A 13,588-nucleotide genomic window follows, 5' to 3' on the forward strand; every position below is an offset into this window, starting at 1 on the left:
TCTTGTAGGGAACACTTCTATTCAGGAACATGTGGTCTGCTGTTGAGCCCCTAAGGCAGGGATGGACAAGCAGTGGCCCTCTAGATTTTGCTGGACTACAGCTCCCTTCATTCTTGACCATTGGCCACACTGGCTAGGGCTGATGAGAGCTGGAGTCCAGCAACATCTGGAGGGCCACAGGTTCCCTATCTGTCCTTTAAGGAGGTGAAGATAAATCTCCTTTTTTAAAAAAAAGGTAAGATGTTTTGGGACAAAAAAATAGTTGTTATTAATAATTATTATTGAACTTGTCAAGGATTATCAATACCTTGGCACAGTCATTAACCAAAATGGAGACAATAGTCAAGAAATCAGAAGAAGGCTAGGACTGGGGAGGGCAGCTATGAGAGAACTAGAAAAGGTCCTCAAATGCAAAGATGTATCACTGAACACTAAAGTCAGGATCATTCAGACCATGGTATTCCCGACCTCTATGTATGAAAATGTATTTTTATGTGAAGTACTGAACATTGCCAAATTCACTAAGAACATGATGCAGAAAATATAGTACCTATGCAAATACCTGTGCAATACTGCAATGCCCATGTCAAACTGTGTCATACTGATGTGTTAAATCCTGATTGGTAGATGCTAAAGTCTTTGTCCTCAAATGTATAAAAACCCAAGGCAACCAGTGCCAAGGAGCAGTTCTCCACTCACTATGAGGAAGACTGACCAAGCATATGCTTGTTATCCAATAAAGGCCTACCTTTTTGCTGCAAACCTGTGTTCTTCGATTTTACTCAAGGACCCCCAGTCCAACGAACTACAAAATTCCCCATCATATGATCACCCAGAGATAAGGGTGGGATACTGTGGAGTGCCCAGGCTGTGAGTGAAAACATTGCACGCAATGGGAGTGCAGCTATGAGAGAACTAGAAAAGGTCCTCAAATGCAAAGATGTATCACTGAACACTAAAGTCAGGATCATTCAGACCATGGTATTCCCAATCTCTAGATACGGATGTGAAAGTTGGGCAGTGAAAAAAGCAGATAAGGAAAAAATCAACTCATTTGAAATGTGGTGTTGGAGGAGAGCTTTGCGCATACCATGACTGCAAAAAAGACCAATATTTGGGTGTTAGAACAAAGTAAACCAGAACTGTCACTAGAAGCTAAAACTGAGGTTATCACACATCATGAGAAGGCATGATTCACTAGAAAAGACAATAATGCTGGGAAAAACAGAAGGGAGTAGAAAGAGAGGAAGACCAAACGAGATGAATTGATGCCATAAAGGAAGCCACAGACCTGAACTTACAAGATCTGAGAAGCTGATTCATGACAGATGCTCTTGGAGGTCACTGATTCATAGGGTCGCCATAAGTCTTAATCGACTTGAAGGCACATAACAACAAACATTAATAATAATAATTTGGTTTATCTTTGAGCAGTATAGCTTTGCTAACACTTGTTCCCCCTTCTATTCTTACTTACAGGGTGCGTGGATGATATCATCACAGTACTAGCTGAGGAACATGGTTGTCTTGACATTATTAAGGTCAGAACATACATATTCTTCTGTATTGATTAATTATAGCTTAAATGATTATCGCAGTATTGAATTTTTCTTCTTGAAATATTCTTTGTTCTAAAATTCATTGTCATTTCTATTTCTCCTACTCTTGCAATTTTTAAAAATATTTTAGTTATAATGTGTGTAAGTAATTTTGACAACTCATCTTATTTTGGACTATTCAACCACAAAAGAGGAATTATTCTAATTTTAAAATACACTAGAACTTAACACAAAGCTTGCTTTTAGAATATTATTTGTTGAATTGGCACACTGCAGTGCAGTGGTAGCCAATGTGGTGCCCTGCAGATGTTGTTAGACTCCAACTCCCATCAGTCCCAGCCAGCATGACCAATGTTCGGGAATGATGGACAGTTGAAGTCCACTTTGCTGGCTACCCCCACTGTAATGAATCTGACGTTCAGTCACAGTTCACTAAAAATGTGTAGAGGGCCTCATGATTTCAAAGTGACTGCTGATATTAAATGCTCAGTTTAACACTCTTTGACGCTAATGCGATTTTCTATTAATGTATGTTCATCACTGTCTGATAAATGGAATCCCTTCTGCTCTGTCAAAATCGGTAGGTGACAAAAAATATGTATGTTACATATCTTATCAAGCCCAAAAGGTATAGCTTTATAAACTGCTCTATACCCTTTTGCTTCATTTTGAATTAAAGTTTGTGGATGTTTTAAATGCTGTACTGAATCTCATACGCATATTTTAACAGTAATATTTATGCTTTTTTGTAACAGGAAGTTCCTGAAAATACTTTAGCTGTACTGAAGAAGTGCCTTACGTTCCACCCTTCTAAACGGTCAGTGCATGCTTAAAATACATTGAATAATTATGCTTAAAGTAAGGGCAATACAACTTTCATGCTGCAGCCACCTGTTCCTAGTTATTGTAAAATGTCAATCTGTTTTCATCCATTTAGCTAATTTTACAGGATATTATTATTATCATTATTATTATATTTTTTGCCCGCCCTTCACCAATAGGTCACAGGGCAGGCTACAGAAACAATTAACAAAGACTCCAATTCAATTTATGTGTGTGTAGAGATTTATGGTGCCTGTTTAGTCTTGGCACAGCCAGATTTATGAGTCATGTATTTGGCCCATATCTGGACCATTTCACAAATTATGCAAATGTAAATCCAGATTTGCCACCAAGTGTGTGGTCATCTGCAGTCAGTCATGGATTCCTAACAAGCATCTCTGTATGATACTTCTTTGCAAACCTTTTTTTTTTTTTTTTGCATTCATACTTTGTAGATACATACCTAGAGATGGAAGTGTGGTTTGCAGACTAGATGATAGCACTGGCCATCTGTTCTGGGTTGTGGGTAAAGACGCAGGGTTTATATTCAGTCATGTTCCTCTCCCTCTTTGCCTAACAAATGTTCAGTGCTGTCGCCGATAATACCGGAGGGTATGTGTGCAGCAGGCATCTAAGCCTGCAGGCTTGGGGCACTAGCTGAATAAGTAAGTCATAAAGCTATGTAGAAGTTGAAATACAATTTTGTCTTGCCACTTATGTGTTATGTTGAATGGTTCTTCTTCCAAGTGTTTTAAACATAACCTTAAGTGCCAATTCATGTGTTATGATTAGTTATGGTTAATAGCTCACACTGGTGATCTACTTGCATAAGCAACTTAGTGCGTGCTAGGAGGAATTTCGTATAATATCTCAGGAGCAACTCCAGTAAATTGGAGGCAATCAGAAAGAAATTCCTGCTCATGTTTTTTTGCCATTGTGGGTGCTGCATAACTTCCTCCTTTCCTCACATGAGTAATTAAATGCACAAATAAACAACTTATTGTAATTTGAGGGTTGGCTGTAATTTAAAAAGGTAACACAATTACAAAACATTGTTCTATTGCCTTTGACTGCCAAAAGGTATACAACAGAGACATAAACTACTAATTTGGAAAAATAATAATAATAATGTGTCAATGCAATAAGCTCCATTGAATATAGTCAACTTGCTTCTGGGGACAATTGTGTAAGAATGAACTGTAAGAGTGAATTTACGTGGGAAAGATATACAGTGTAAAAAGTGCTTTGGTAATGCAAATGTTATATTTGGATTTTCATGAATATATTTTTTGAAGCAGTTCATTTTTAAAAGAGAGTTGCTTCCCCCCACCTTCTTCCTTTTTCTGTTATTCAAGGCTTACTCCTGATAAGTTGCTGAATGACTCTGTGTTCAGTGAAATCTCATCTTTATACCCAGCCTTCCACAAACCTGCCAGGCTTTTCTCACCCACACTAAGATGTGCCAACTTAACTCTTCCTGAGGATATTAGTCAGCTGCTTAAAGGTAAAAAGGAAATAACAGAACTAAAGTCTTGAGAAGATACACACACAGAGATGGATGCACATATATATAGACATAATATTGTATGTAATTTGACATCACAGGCAAATTTCTTTTAATTTGCGAGTTATCAACATAATGGTATATTTCTGTGTAGTTATTTTATGGATGTTTGGGTTTGGTTTGGTGGCAGAATATATCTTGCTTGTTGGAAGGTGAATTGTGGGATATTATATGGGTATCTTCACTTTCCTACAACAAACTCAGGGCAGCATACACAAGGTGACACCATTTTAATTCTACCACAGACCTGTAATAATAATAATAGTAATAATTTAATTTTTGTGTTGCCTATCTGGCTGAAGTCACTCTAACTTAGATCACAAAATGGTGACATGGTCAAGGCAATCCCTTGAACTTCATGGTTGAGCTCTCTGTCCAGCGCCCTGCAGTGAATTCCAGGATTCTCCAATAATAAATAATGGGTTGGATCCAGACTTTGTTCCTGCCAATGGGAGCATCCCCGCTGGCAGAAGGGGGTGGTGAGAGTTGCTGATTTACCCCTTGCAGCACTTTCTACAGTGTTCTAGATGGTTGGGGAAGCCCTCCAGAACAGGTAGAAGAAGAAAGTAGGAAACATAGTTTTCCTCCTGCCAGCAGGACACTTCTGCTAAAACAGGAGCCTCTCATGGTCAGAAGGAGCCTTCTAGATCCAACCCAGTTCATCTAATCAAATAGCACGAGAAATAATTTCTCCGGTTCACAGTGTTATATGATATGTTGCCTAAGTTATCTTACAATTAAGAAGTGTGCAATGATACCTGTTCTAAATTTGTTTTGCCTAAAACTGATTTCGCTTTTGAATTTTGATGAGAGTCTTTATTTTATTTAACATCATTTCTATACCGCTTGAATGGAAAGACTGCGACGTGGTTACAAAAACATTAAAATTATCAATGGAACAGTTAAAAATAAGCAATTAAAATATATCTGAAACAATTAAAACAGCTACTAACAAAAAGCAGATCAACATCTGGGTGTCTGGAAAGGCTTACCTAAACAGAAAAGTTTTAAGCAGGCGCCAAAAGGAATAAAGCGAAGGTGCCTGCCTGATGTCAATAGGCAGAGCGTTCCAAAGAGTAGGTGCTGCCACACTAAAATAACGACTTCTTAAAAGTGCAGAATGAGTATTATGCAGCACTTTCAACAGTGCCTGTTCCATAGAGTGAAGTGCTTGAGTGGGCACATAAGAGTTGTTCCCAATCTTCTTCACACTGATCTTTTGTATTCACACAAGCAATTCTGCCCTGGTCCACATGATCAAAAGCCCTCCCATTCTCTAGAAATGCCCCCAACAAGGAGCTAGTAGATTTATTTCCCCCACCACCACCAGCTGTCCCCCTCACCTTTCTATCCTGGCCATGTGAGTTGAGCAGGACTTTGGATCTGGTGGTTCTACTGCCCCAGATTCTCCCTCCCCACTGCCCCAATAGGATTGCTCAGCCCAGCTATCTTTAGTAGAGATTCTTGTTAAAAGTGAAATGAGCATCAACATTTTTGGTGGAACTCAGAGAACAATATGCATTCTGTGACTTACTTTCACTGCATCCCCTTGAGCTAGACAAGAGAAGCATCTTTTAAATAACAATGCACTGAATAAATGTTTCCCTGGTGTATATATTTTCTGCTATCAAATAAAGGTGGAGACATTCTGTCACTGTTTCTCCCCACCCCTCTCTCCATAGCAATCCCATAGTTTGTCCAGCTGCCTCTGTCTTCCCAGGGATTTTCCTTTCAGCCCTTCCAAAGGGAAGATCGTTTATTTAAAATAACATGGTTTGAGGAATTGGTCCTTAAACCTCTCATGCTGTTTCTAGCAACAACAACAAAAAGTTTTGAACGCTGAGGGAATAAACTAAGAGATCTGCTTGAAAGTTCATAATACTGTCTTTGTTGGCTTCTGTCAATAGAGGAAAACTCTGATTACCTAGCAGAAAGGTCGATTGAAGAAGTTTATTATCTCTGGTGCTTGGCTGGAGGAGACTTGGAGAAAGAGCTTGTCAACAAGGAAATCATTCATTCGAAACCTCCCATCTGCACTCTTCCTATGTAAGGAAAAAAAAACCTGATTTTGGGAATGGAAGCATGAAGAGAAAAAGTTAAATGAAGTTCAAGTTAAAAGGGGGGGTGTGGATGTCCAGAGCCTGAAAATAGTTATATTGTCAAGTATTGTGCAAGTCTTTGTGGCTATGGCTTAGTGGCAGAGCGTATGCTTTGCATGGACAAGGTCCAAGGTTCAGTTCTTGGCATCTCCAGGCAAGGCAAGGAATGAATCCTATCTGAATCCCTGGAGAGCTTCTGATCTAGTTGGACCCAGTAGTCTGACTCGGTATAGGACAGCTTCTTATATTCTTAATCTCAATTTGCTAAAGTGTATATAATGTCCATCATGACATATGTATGCTCTAAAACTGGAGTGACTGACTTTTTTAAAAAAAAAATGCATTTAGCCTTGGCCACTCCTCTGGGGGCCGCATGCCAGCAGTGGGTATGGCCAAAAGTAGATGTGACCCCTCCCCACTCTCGCTTGCACACAAACACACAGTTCCCCCTATTCACCCAATTCATGCAGATCAGCTGACATAGGGAGTTATTACCACCTCTCCACTCATCAAATGGTCAGTTTGGTGGCTGGGGAGTGGCCGATTGCACCGCTATCAGGGCACTGGACCCCCATGGTGTGTAGGGATGGATGAGAATTTTGATTGTTTGCATTTCAAGCCAAATTATCAAATTTGCACTTTCCAAAACAATATGAGAACAAAAGTATAGCCATCCTTCAAAATTCACACTTATCCGATGCAGCTCTCCAACCAAACAGTGTTTGCAGAATGAATATATTGGGGAGAGTGTGCATAAAAAATAAATATATGCATGACAATAACATGCAAAAATGCATTATATGACGAAATGGCTTGCAAAAGTGTGTACATTAGTCAAAACTGCCTACAAAAATGTGTTTATTAAGAGAAATTCACACTAAAATGCCCAAGAATTTTCATGAGGTTTTTTTTTAAAAAAAAAATGCAAATTGCTGCAGAAATGTGGAGAACTGATTTTAAGATTGGAAAAATGAGAAACTGGAAGAACCAAAATTAACAGATGCCTTCATCCCAGTGGTGTGTCTACTTTATTTTGTCTTTTTGCTGCCGCTGCCAAAAATTGGCGGTGGTGAGGCCAGATAGAAAAACTTGCTAGGAGGATGAATAGAAAAGTTTGCTGGCAGCGGGAACAGACCAAGTTAGCCACCCATATCCTAGAAGATACATTTCTAATAACCTCTATAAGTAAATGTACTACATCAAGACTTGCTTACTGTTTCCATACAGGGGAGGAAACGTAAAAAGTTTATGCAGTTCTCTTTTTAGACAGGAGCCAGGAGAGTCAACAGATGACAGAAAGTTCAGAGTATGCCCACACAATTACTAGTATGTGTTGTTGGGCTTGGGGACTATTGGGGAAGAAACTTGTGATTTCCCAGGCAATTATTTACAACACTAACGGCATCTTAACTCTAAACACATCTTATTATAATGTAAGGCTGTTTCAGAAAGGGGCAGGTCTACATAAAATGCCTTAAGTTGGTTTGTGTGAAATATTTTATTTTCTGCTGTATTCATTCAGAGGTTTTCAGAGCAACTTTCAAAAAGGGGGCAAAATTAAAAACAAAACTGTAGCAAAACCCAAATAAAACAAATATACCTCCAGACTCACATAAATCTAAACAGGCTGGGCAAATAAAAAGATCTTCGCCTGCTGCTGAAAAGGCAGCACATGTGGCCCCAGGTAAGTCCCCCAGACAGAGCATTCCACGGCTGAGGTGCCACAATGGCAAAGTTCTTTACTTCAGAAGTTGGGGCCACATGGAGAAGGGCCTTCAAAAATGCTTTCAGTGTATAGGCAGGTTCAATGAAAACACTTGATTAACACTTGGAAGCTCAGCATGCATCTCTTTTAAAAAAAAAAAGTTCCAAGAGAAATTTAATACGCATCCAAACCAGTGCTGGCTTTAGATGTTATAGAGCCCGAAGGGGGAAAACCCTGAAATGGCAATTCCTGTCTCCTATAAGATGACTATTGCCTCCAAATCTTGGTGTCACATGGCTTCAATGTTTTTTAAAGTTCTTTTAAATGAAGGCTTGCTCATCTTAGGTGCCTCACTGCCCTTTCAGTGGCTTGCATCATTTTTTAGTTTACAAAGGTTAGCTTTGTTCCTGTTTTAACTTCCGCTTTGCATTTCCTGCTCAGCTCAAATAAACTTTATTCCGCGTGTAAGCTGTATCAACTACTGAGCAGCTTTATAGAGATTGGAATTGATTATATCACTTTCCTAAATGTGAAGGAAAGCAAAATCCAGTGTATTTCAAATGCCAGTGGAAATAAAGCAGAAGTGCCCCCATTAAAAATGAGATGAGGACTGGAGGTGGGAGAATTGCCCTTTCAAGCAAGAAGTGTTTATGTAAACCAGATCTAGTAATTTTCAGTTTTGATTCCTTTGTTTACCGTTATTCAGCTCATCCGTTACCTATATCAAGATGAATTGATGAATTCTGTGCAATAAGCTGTGACGAACTACCTTTTGAAATAATTTGGATCTGTGATTTTTGCCTCTCTCTAGTTTTGTGTTTGAGGATGGGGAGAGTTTTGGACAAGGACGGGATAGAAGCTTCCTTTTCGATGACACGACTGTGCCACTCTCACTGTGCCAGCTCAGAAATGTAAGAAGAAATGCATTTACTTATGCTGGAATATTTATATTTTTCTGACCAAGAACGTAAACGTTTGCAGACAAAGGGTTGTATTCAACCAAGTCATACTTGAATTAGACCCACTGAAATCAATGGTTTTAGCTTAGTCATGTCTATTGACTTCAGTGTGTCTTCTCTGACTATGATCCCATCTGCACTATACATTTAAAGGAGTATTATACCTCTTTAAACAGTTATGGCTTTCCCTCAAATAATCCTGAGAACTGTAGTTTGTTAAGGGTGCTGAGATTGTTACATCCCAGAGTGATTTAACAATCAATCTCTTTACCCATGGAACTCTGAGAACTGTAGCTCTGTGAGGGGAATAACTCTCACAATTCTTAACAGACTACAGTTCCCAGGTTTGCTTGGGGAAGCCATGACTGTTTAAAGTGGTATAATAGTATTTTAAATGTATAGTGCAGATGGGGCCTATGGTTCAGTTGAATACCAAAGCTTTCTAACTAGTTTCCTTTTCAAAATGCAGGAGTACATTCCATGTCACTTCTCACTTTTGTCCCATTAGATTTTCATTTAGATACAATTAAGAAAGAATTGCTTTTGTTTGAATGCAGTAACAAAGTCATCTTGTCATAGCTGTTTAAGATAACAGGGAATTCAGGCTTAGAAGTTTTCTTTATTTGGTAATTATTCTTTGATAAAACATATGTTTGCCATGCTTTGGGAGTTTGGGATGGAAATTGTTAACACTGGAATAAAAGTTTGACATTTGTGGTGCTCTGAATCATTAAGAGCGGCATGGGGGAGAATTAGGAGATTGGGGAAGTTATTTTAAACAAAAAAAATCTGTGTGCTATTTTATTTTTTGTTGGTTTGTTTAACAGTGTTCTTTTTCATCTTTGTGATATGTGTGATAGGCTCTGTGGCTCTGGAATTCCCTGACTGGGAGGTCCACCTGGATGGTTTTTCCCTATTTCATTTTTTCCCCAACAGGCATTTGACATCAGTCAGATGGTTTTAAACTCTTAACTCTTTAGAGTTGAGCTTTATGGAGTTCAGTTTTATCTGCTGCTTCTTGGTCTTTTTATTTTGAACATTTGTTGTAAGCCCCTTCATACATTTTAAAAAAAACAAAATAGTTGGGTGGGATATGAGTATTTTCATAAATCACAACTCTCCATAAATAACTTGAACAAAATAAAATTAACAGTGGTCTTTTTAGAAACGACAACAAAAAGAAATCGGGGGCCATTCATTTGGTGCATTTCATTGACAGGCATTCTGTCTGTGTTTTTCATCAGCACCTAAAATTCTGAACAAATAAAAGGCTTCCTGTTATGCCTTTTTGCTTTTACTCACATTGAAATATCAGTGCTTAACAGCAGAATTGGATGAATATGCTAAATACAGAGAACTTTCTCTTTTGAGAAAATCTGGTGCAACTCTCACTAATCTCTTAGCTAAACTTTGCAGTATTACTGGAAGATTTTCTTTAGTAATTGGAATCCTCCAGGCACTGCTCCTAGAACAGACTGTAATAGAAAGAGGATCAGTGCTGCATGATGTAAAGAGTTTTAAACTGCACTGCAAACCCACAGGGAAGATTGCCCTGCTCTTTCAGACTATGACATGAATTGTATAAGAGGATTGTCCAAAAGGTGGTATTAAACTTAATCATGCTGTGCTCCAGACAAAAGTTAATTTGACATCTGATCTTTGGAGCTGTAACCAGCAGAACTCTCACAACTTAACAGGACCACTTTCACCTTCAGTCACATCCCCTTTCTTCATTTTTTTATTGGTTTAAGTGTACAATTTTCCAGTTGTATAGCAAAATTTTCTGATGCCCTAGAGCATGATCTAATTCAGCGTGTTTGTTTTACTTGTATTTAGTAAACAAAGCTAAAGATGTTGAAACTGCCAGGTTTCCCTAATAATACTATATTTGCAATTGACATCCATACACTGTTACTAATGAGTGTATGAAATTAAATCTTTTTCTGCAGAAAACTAGACCACTGGAAAAATTTCCGCTCTACATCACTGCATGAGTGCAATAATGCACTCTCTCTCTCTGTTGTTTCCTAGCAATTGGCATTCAGAGGCATGCCAATTGGAGGTAACATATTGATGACTTGAGTATCATGACTTGTAGCCTTTGATAGCCTTATCCTCTGAGGATTTGCCTAATTTCTTTTTAAGGAAGTGCATGATCCTTAGCTATGGTTAAGGGATAGCTAATATTATGTCTGCACCTGCTTTAAGAGTTGGTTATGCTCCTTTTGACCTTTTTAGAAGGGCTGAATGAGTAAGCATCTGTTTTGAAGGCTCAAACAAACAAGTCTTCTGAAACCATGTTCAAGATAATGAGAACATAAGAGCCTGCTGGATCAGGCTAATGGCTCAACTAGTCCAGCATCCTGTTCTTAAAGTGGCTAAGCAGATGCCTACGTGAAGTCCACAAGCAGGACCTGAGTGCAAGGGCACTCTTCCCTCCTGCAATTTCCAGCAACTAGTCTTCAGAAGCATAGTGCTTCTGACCTTGGAGGCAGAGAGTAACCACCATAGGTAATAGCCACTGAAAGCCCTATCTTCCATGAATTTGTCTAATCCTCTTTTAAAGCCATTCAAGTTGGTGGCCATCACTGCCTCTTTTGGGAGCAAAATCCAGATTCACAAATTAGATATGACTTCCCTAACCTTGTGCTGTCAGGATTTTTTTGGACTCCAACTGCCATCATCCCTGATCATAGACCATGCTGGCTTGGGATGATGTGAGTTGTAGTTCACCTGAAGGGCAGCAAGGTTATGAAAGGTTGGAGTAGATAATGACCATTTTGTCATGTCAGTTATTTTCTTACTATTCATTTTAAATGCGGAACATTTTTATAATATTGAATATTTTTATAATCTCTCACAGAGGCTGAAAGACGTTGGTGGGGAAGCATTTTATCCGTTGCTTGAAGATGAGTAAGTATATAGAACAAACCATTTATTATTTGATAGCTTAGACCAGGAGTGGCTAAAATCCAGTACAGGAACGTGCGTAAGTGTGAGATGGCCGAGTCCACCACTGACATGTGGCCCCCAGTGCATCAGCCAGGAGTGTATGCAGCCTTTGGACCAAAAAAGGGCACCCAACCCTGACACAGGCTGTTTCTGCCAACTCTTCCTGTTTCTCAGTAAATTTTGTGTCTGGTCTAATTTGCAAAATACCAGTTTAGAGCAGAGATCAATGCTCTAAACAGTTTGTTTAGAGGAGGATCAATCAGATTTCTGAGACATTTGTATTGCTTCCCACTGGTCAGGCTTATGAAGCACTAAACGTTTTGGTTCTGGTTCAGATGAACTGTAGTGGGAAGACAGACCTGAACACATCTCTTGCTTCCATTTGGTCAGCCCTGGCTTTACAGAGGGCAGCTAAGTAGATAGGTACGATGTTCAGGATTAGGTAATACTCATGTTATGTTTACTATGTATATCATTGATTCTTGGACAAAATTCTTGTATTCTGACTCCTGCATTATGAGAAAAAGTGTTGATTTCACATTTTAGTACCTGGGTTTGACAGTGATCTTAATTGCTTATTTCCCAATTTTCTTCTAGTTATTTCCATTCACTGGGACAAAAAAAAATCACAACTACTTCCTCCGTTCTCTTTTCAGCCAGTCAAATATACCTCATTCAAACAGTAATAATGAGTTATCTGCTGCTGCTAATCTTCCTCTTATTATCCGGGAGCGGGATACAGAATACCAGCTAAACAGAATTGTCCTGTTCGACAGGCTGCTGAAGGTGTGTAGAATTAACAAAACTGGAATCATTCAGTTTTCCTTGGTATACAGTGTTTTGGTTTTTATGCATTCATTTTGCCCTTGATGACAACATTTAGCATAATATATTGCAATAGCTACAACAGGCCGACAAATCATTAAGTGGTCCACTAAGATCTTCAGCAATTTTCAAGTGGTCTGTGGGGAAAAAAGTTTGAGAACCACTGCCTTAGACATCAGCACTGAGGATATTCCTTTTTAAAATATGTATTATACAGCCACAAGAGTGGCTGTATACTATAGCCAGCGTGGATTTTCAACATTCTGTGAAGTTAAATTGAAAATACCCCCATGCCATTCTGATGCTTCCCATAAGCTCATTTCAAAACAAACCTTACATAACTTATAGTCCTGAACTCAGAAACGCTTGCTTAACAACCCTCTCAATTTTCATGGCGATACACAAAACTGTCAGAGAGAATTGAGAGTTCAAAGTCTAAAGAGAAAGAAAAAACCCAGAGACCTTTTGGACTTTTTTCTCTGAGAGTTCTCATAATCTGTTGAAATTCATTAAAAATCAGCCATGTTCACAGAGGACCTGTAATCCTGTTACTGACCTTGCCCCATACTCTGACCTTCATCATCCGCAGTTTAAAAGTTCAAAAAATGCCTGGCTGATTTTTAAATAATTTAATAAATTTTGCATTGAACTGAATGATAGTGTCAGGCATGCTCAGTAAAAACCAACTGTCAGGGTTCTAAAAGCCAGACTCACAGCTGCTTGGCTTGGCTAATCAGGGCCACACCAGACTTTAATTTCACATGAGACAGTCATGGCTTCTCCCAGAGAATCCTGGGAAGTGTAGTTTGTGAAGGGTGGTGAAAGGAGATTCCTATTCTGCTGACAGAGCTCCAGTGGCCAGAGTGGTTCAACAGTCAGCCGCTCTGATTGAAGCACTGTGAGTGGAACAGGGCATCTCCTAGCAACTCTTAGCACCCTTCACTAACTTCACTTCCCAGGATTCTTTGAGAGAAGCCATGACTGTCCAAAGTGAAACAAAGGTCTGGTATGGATGTGGCCTGGGACAGCTTTGGTTTAACTTTGGGTGGGAGGCTACATGTGCCTGTTGTAGAATAAAAAGGTGGGGGAAATGCTGAAAAGAA

General features: G+C 39.1%; 1 protein-coding gene across 5 annotated transcripts in view; it reads left to right on the forward strand.

The window, feature by feature from the left end:
- Positions 1-13,588, forward strand: part of TBCK (TBC1 domain containing kinase) — a 135,732-nt gene that overhangs the window by 43,470 nt on the left and 78,674 nt on the right. For all 5 annotated transcript variants that reach the window (XM_061585464.1, XM_061585463.1, XM_061585467.1 and 2 more), the window contains exons 8-14: positions 1,480-1,541; positions 2,315-2,376; positions 3,737-3,885; positions 5,853-5,991; positions 8,561-8,660; positions 11,572-11,621; positions 12,317-12,446. In XM_061585464.1, coding sequence (XP_061441448.1) covers positions 1,480-1,541; positions 2,315-2,376; positions 3,737-3,885; positions 5,853-5,991; positions 8,561-8,660; positions 11,572-11,621; positions 12,317-12,446 — 692 coding nt within the window. The remainder of the gene's footprint in view (positions 1-1,479; positions 1,542-2,314; positions 2,377-3,736; positions 3,886-5,852; positions 5,992-8,560; positions 8,661-11,571; positions 11,622-12,316; positions 12,447-13,588) is intronic.

This window comes from Rhineura floridana, chromosome 9 (assembly GCF_030035675.1).
Source record: "Rhineura floridana isolate rRhiFlo1 chromosome 9, rRhiFlo1.hap2, whole genome shotgun sequence".
Lineage (NCBI taxonomy): Eukaryota > Metazoa > Chordata > Lepidosauria > Squamata > Rhineuridae > Rhineura > Rhineura floridana.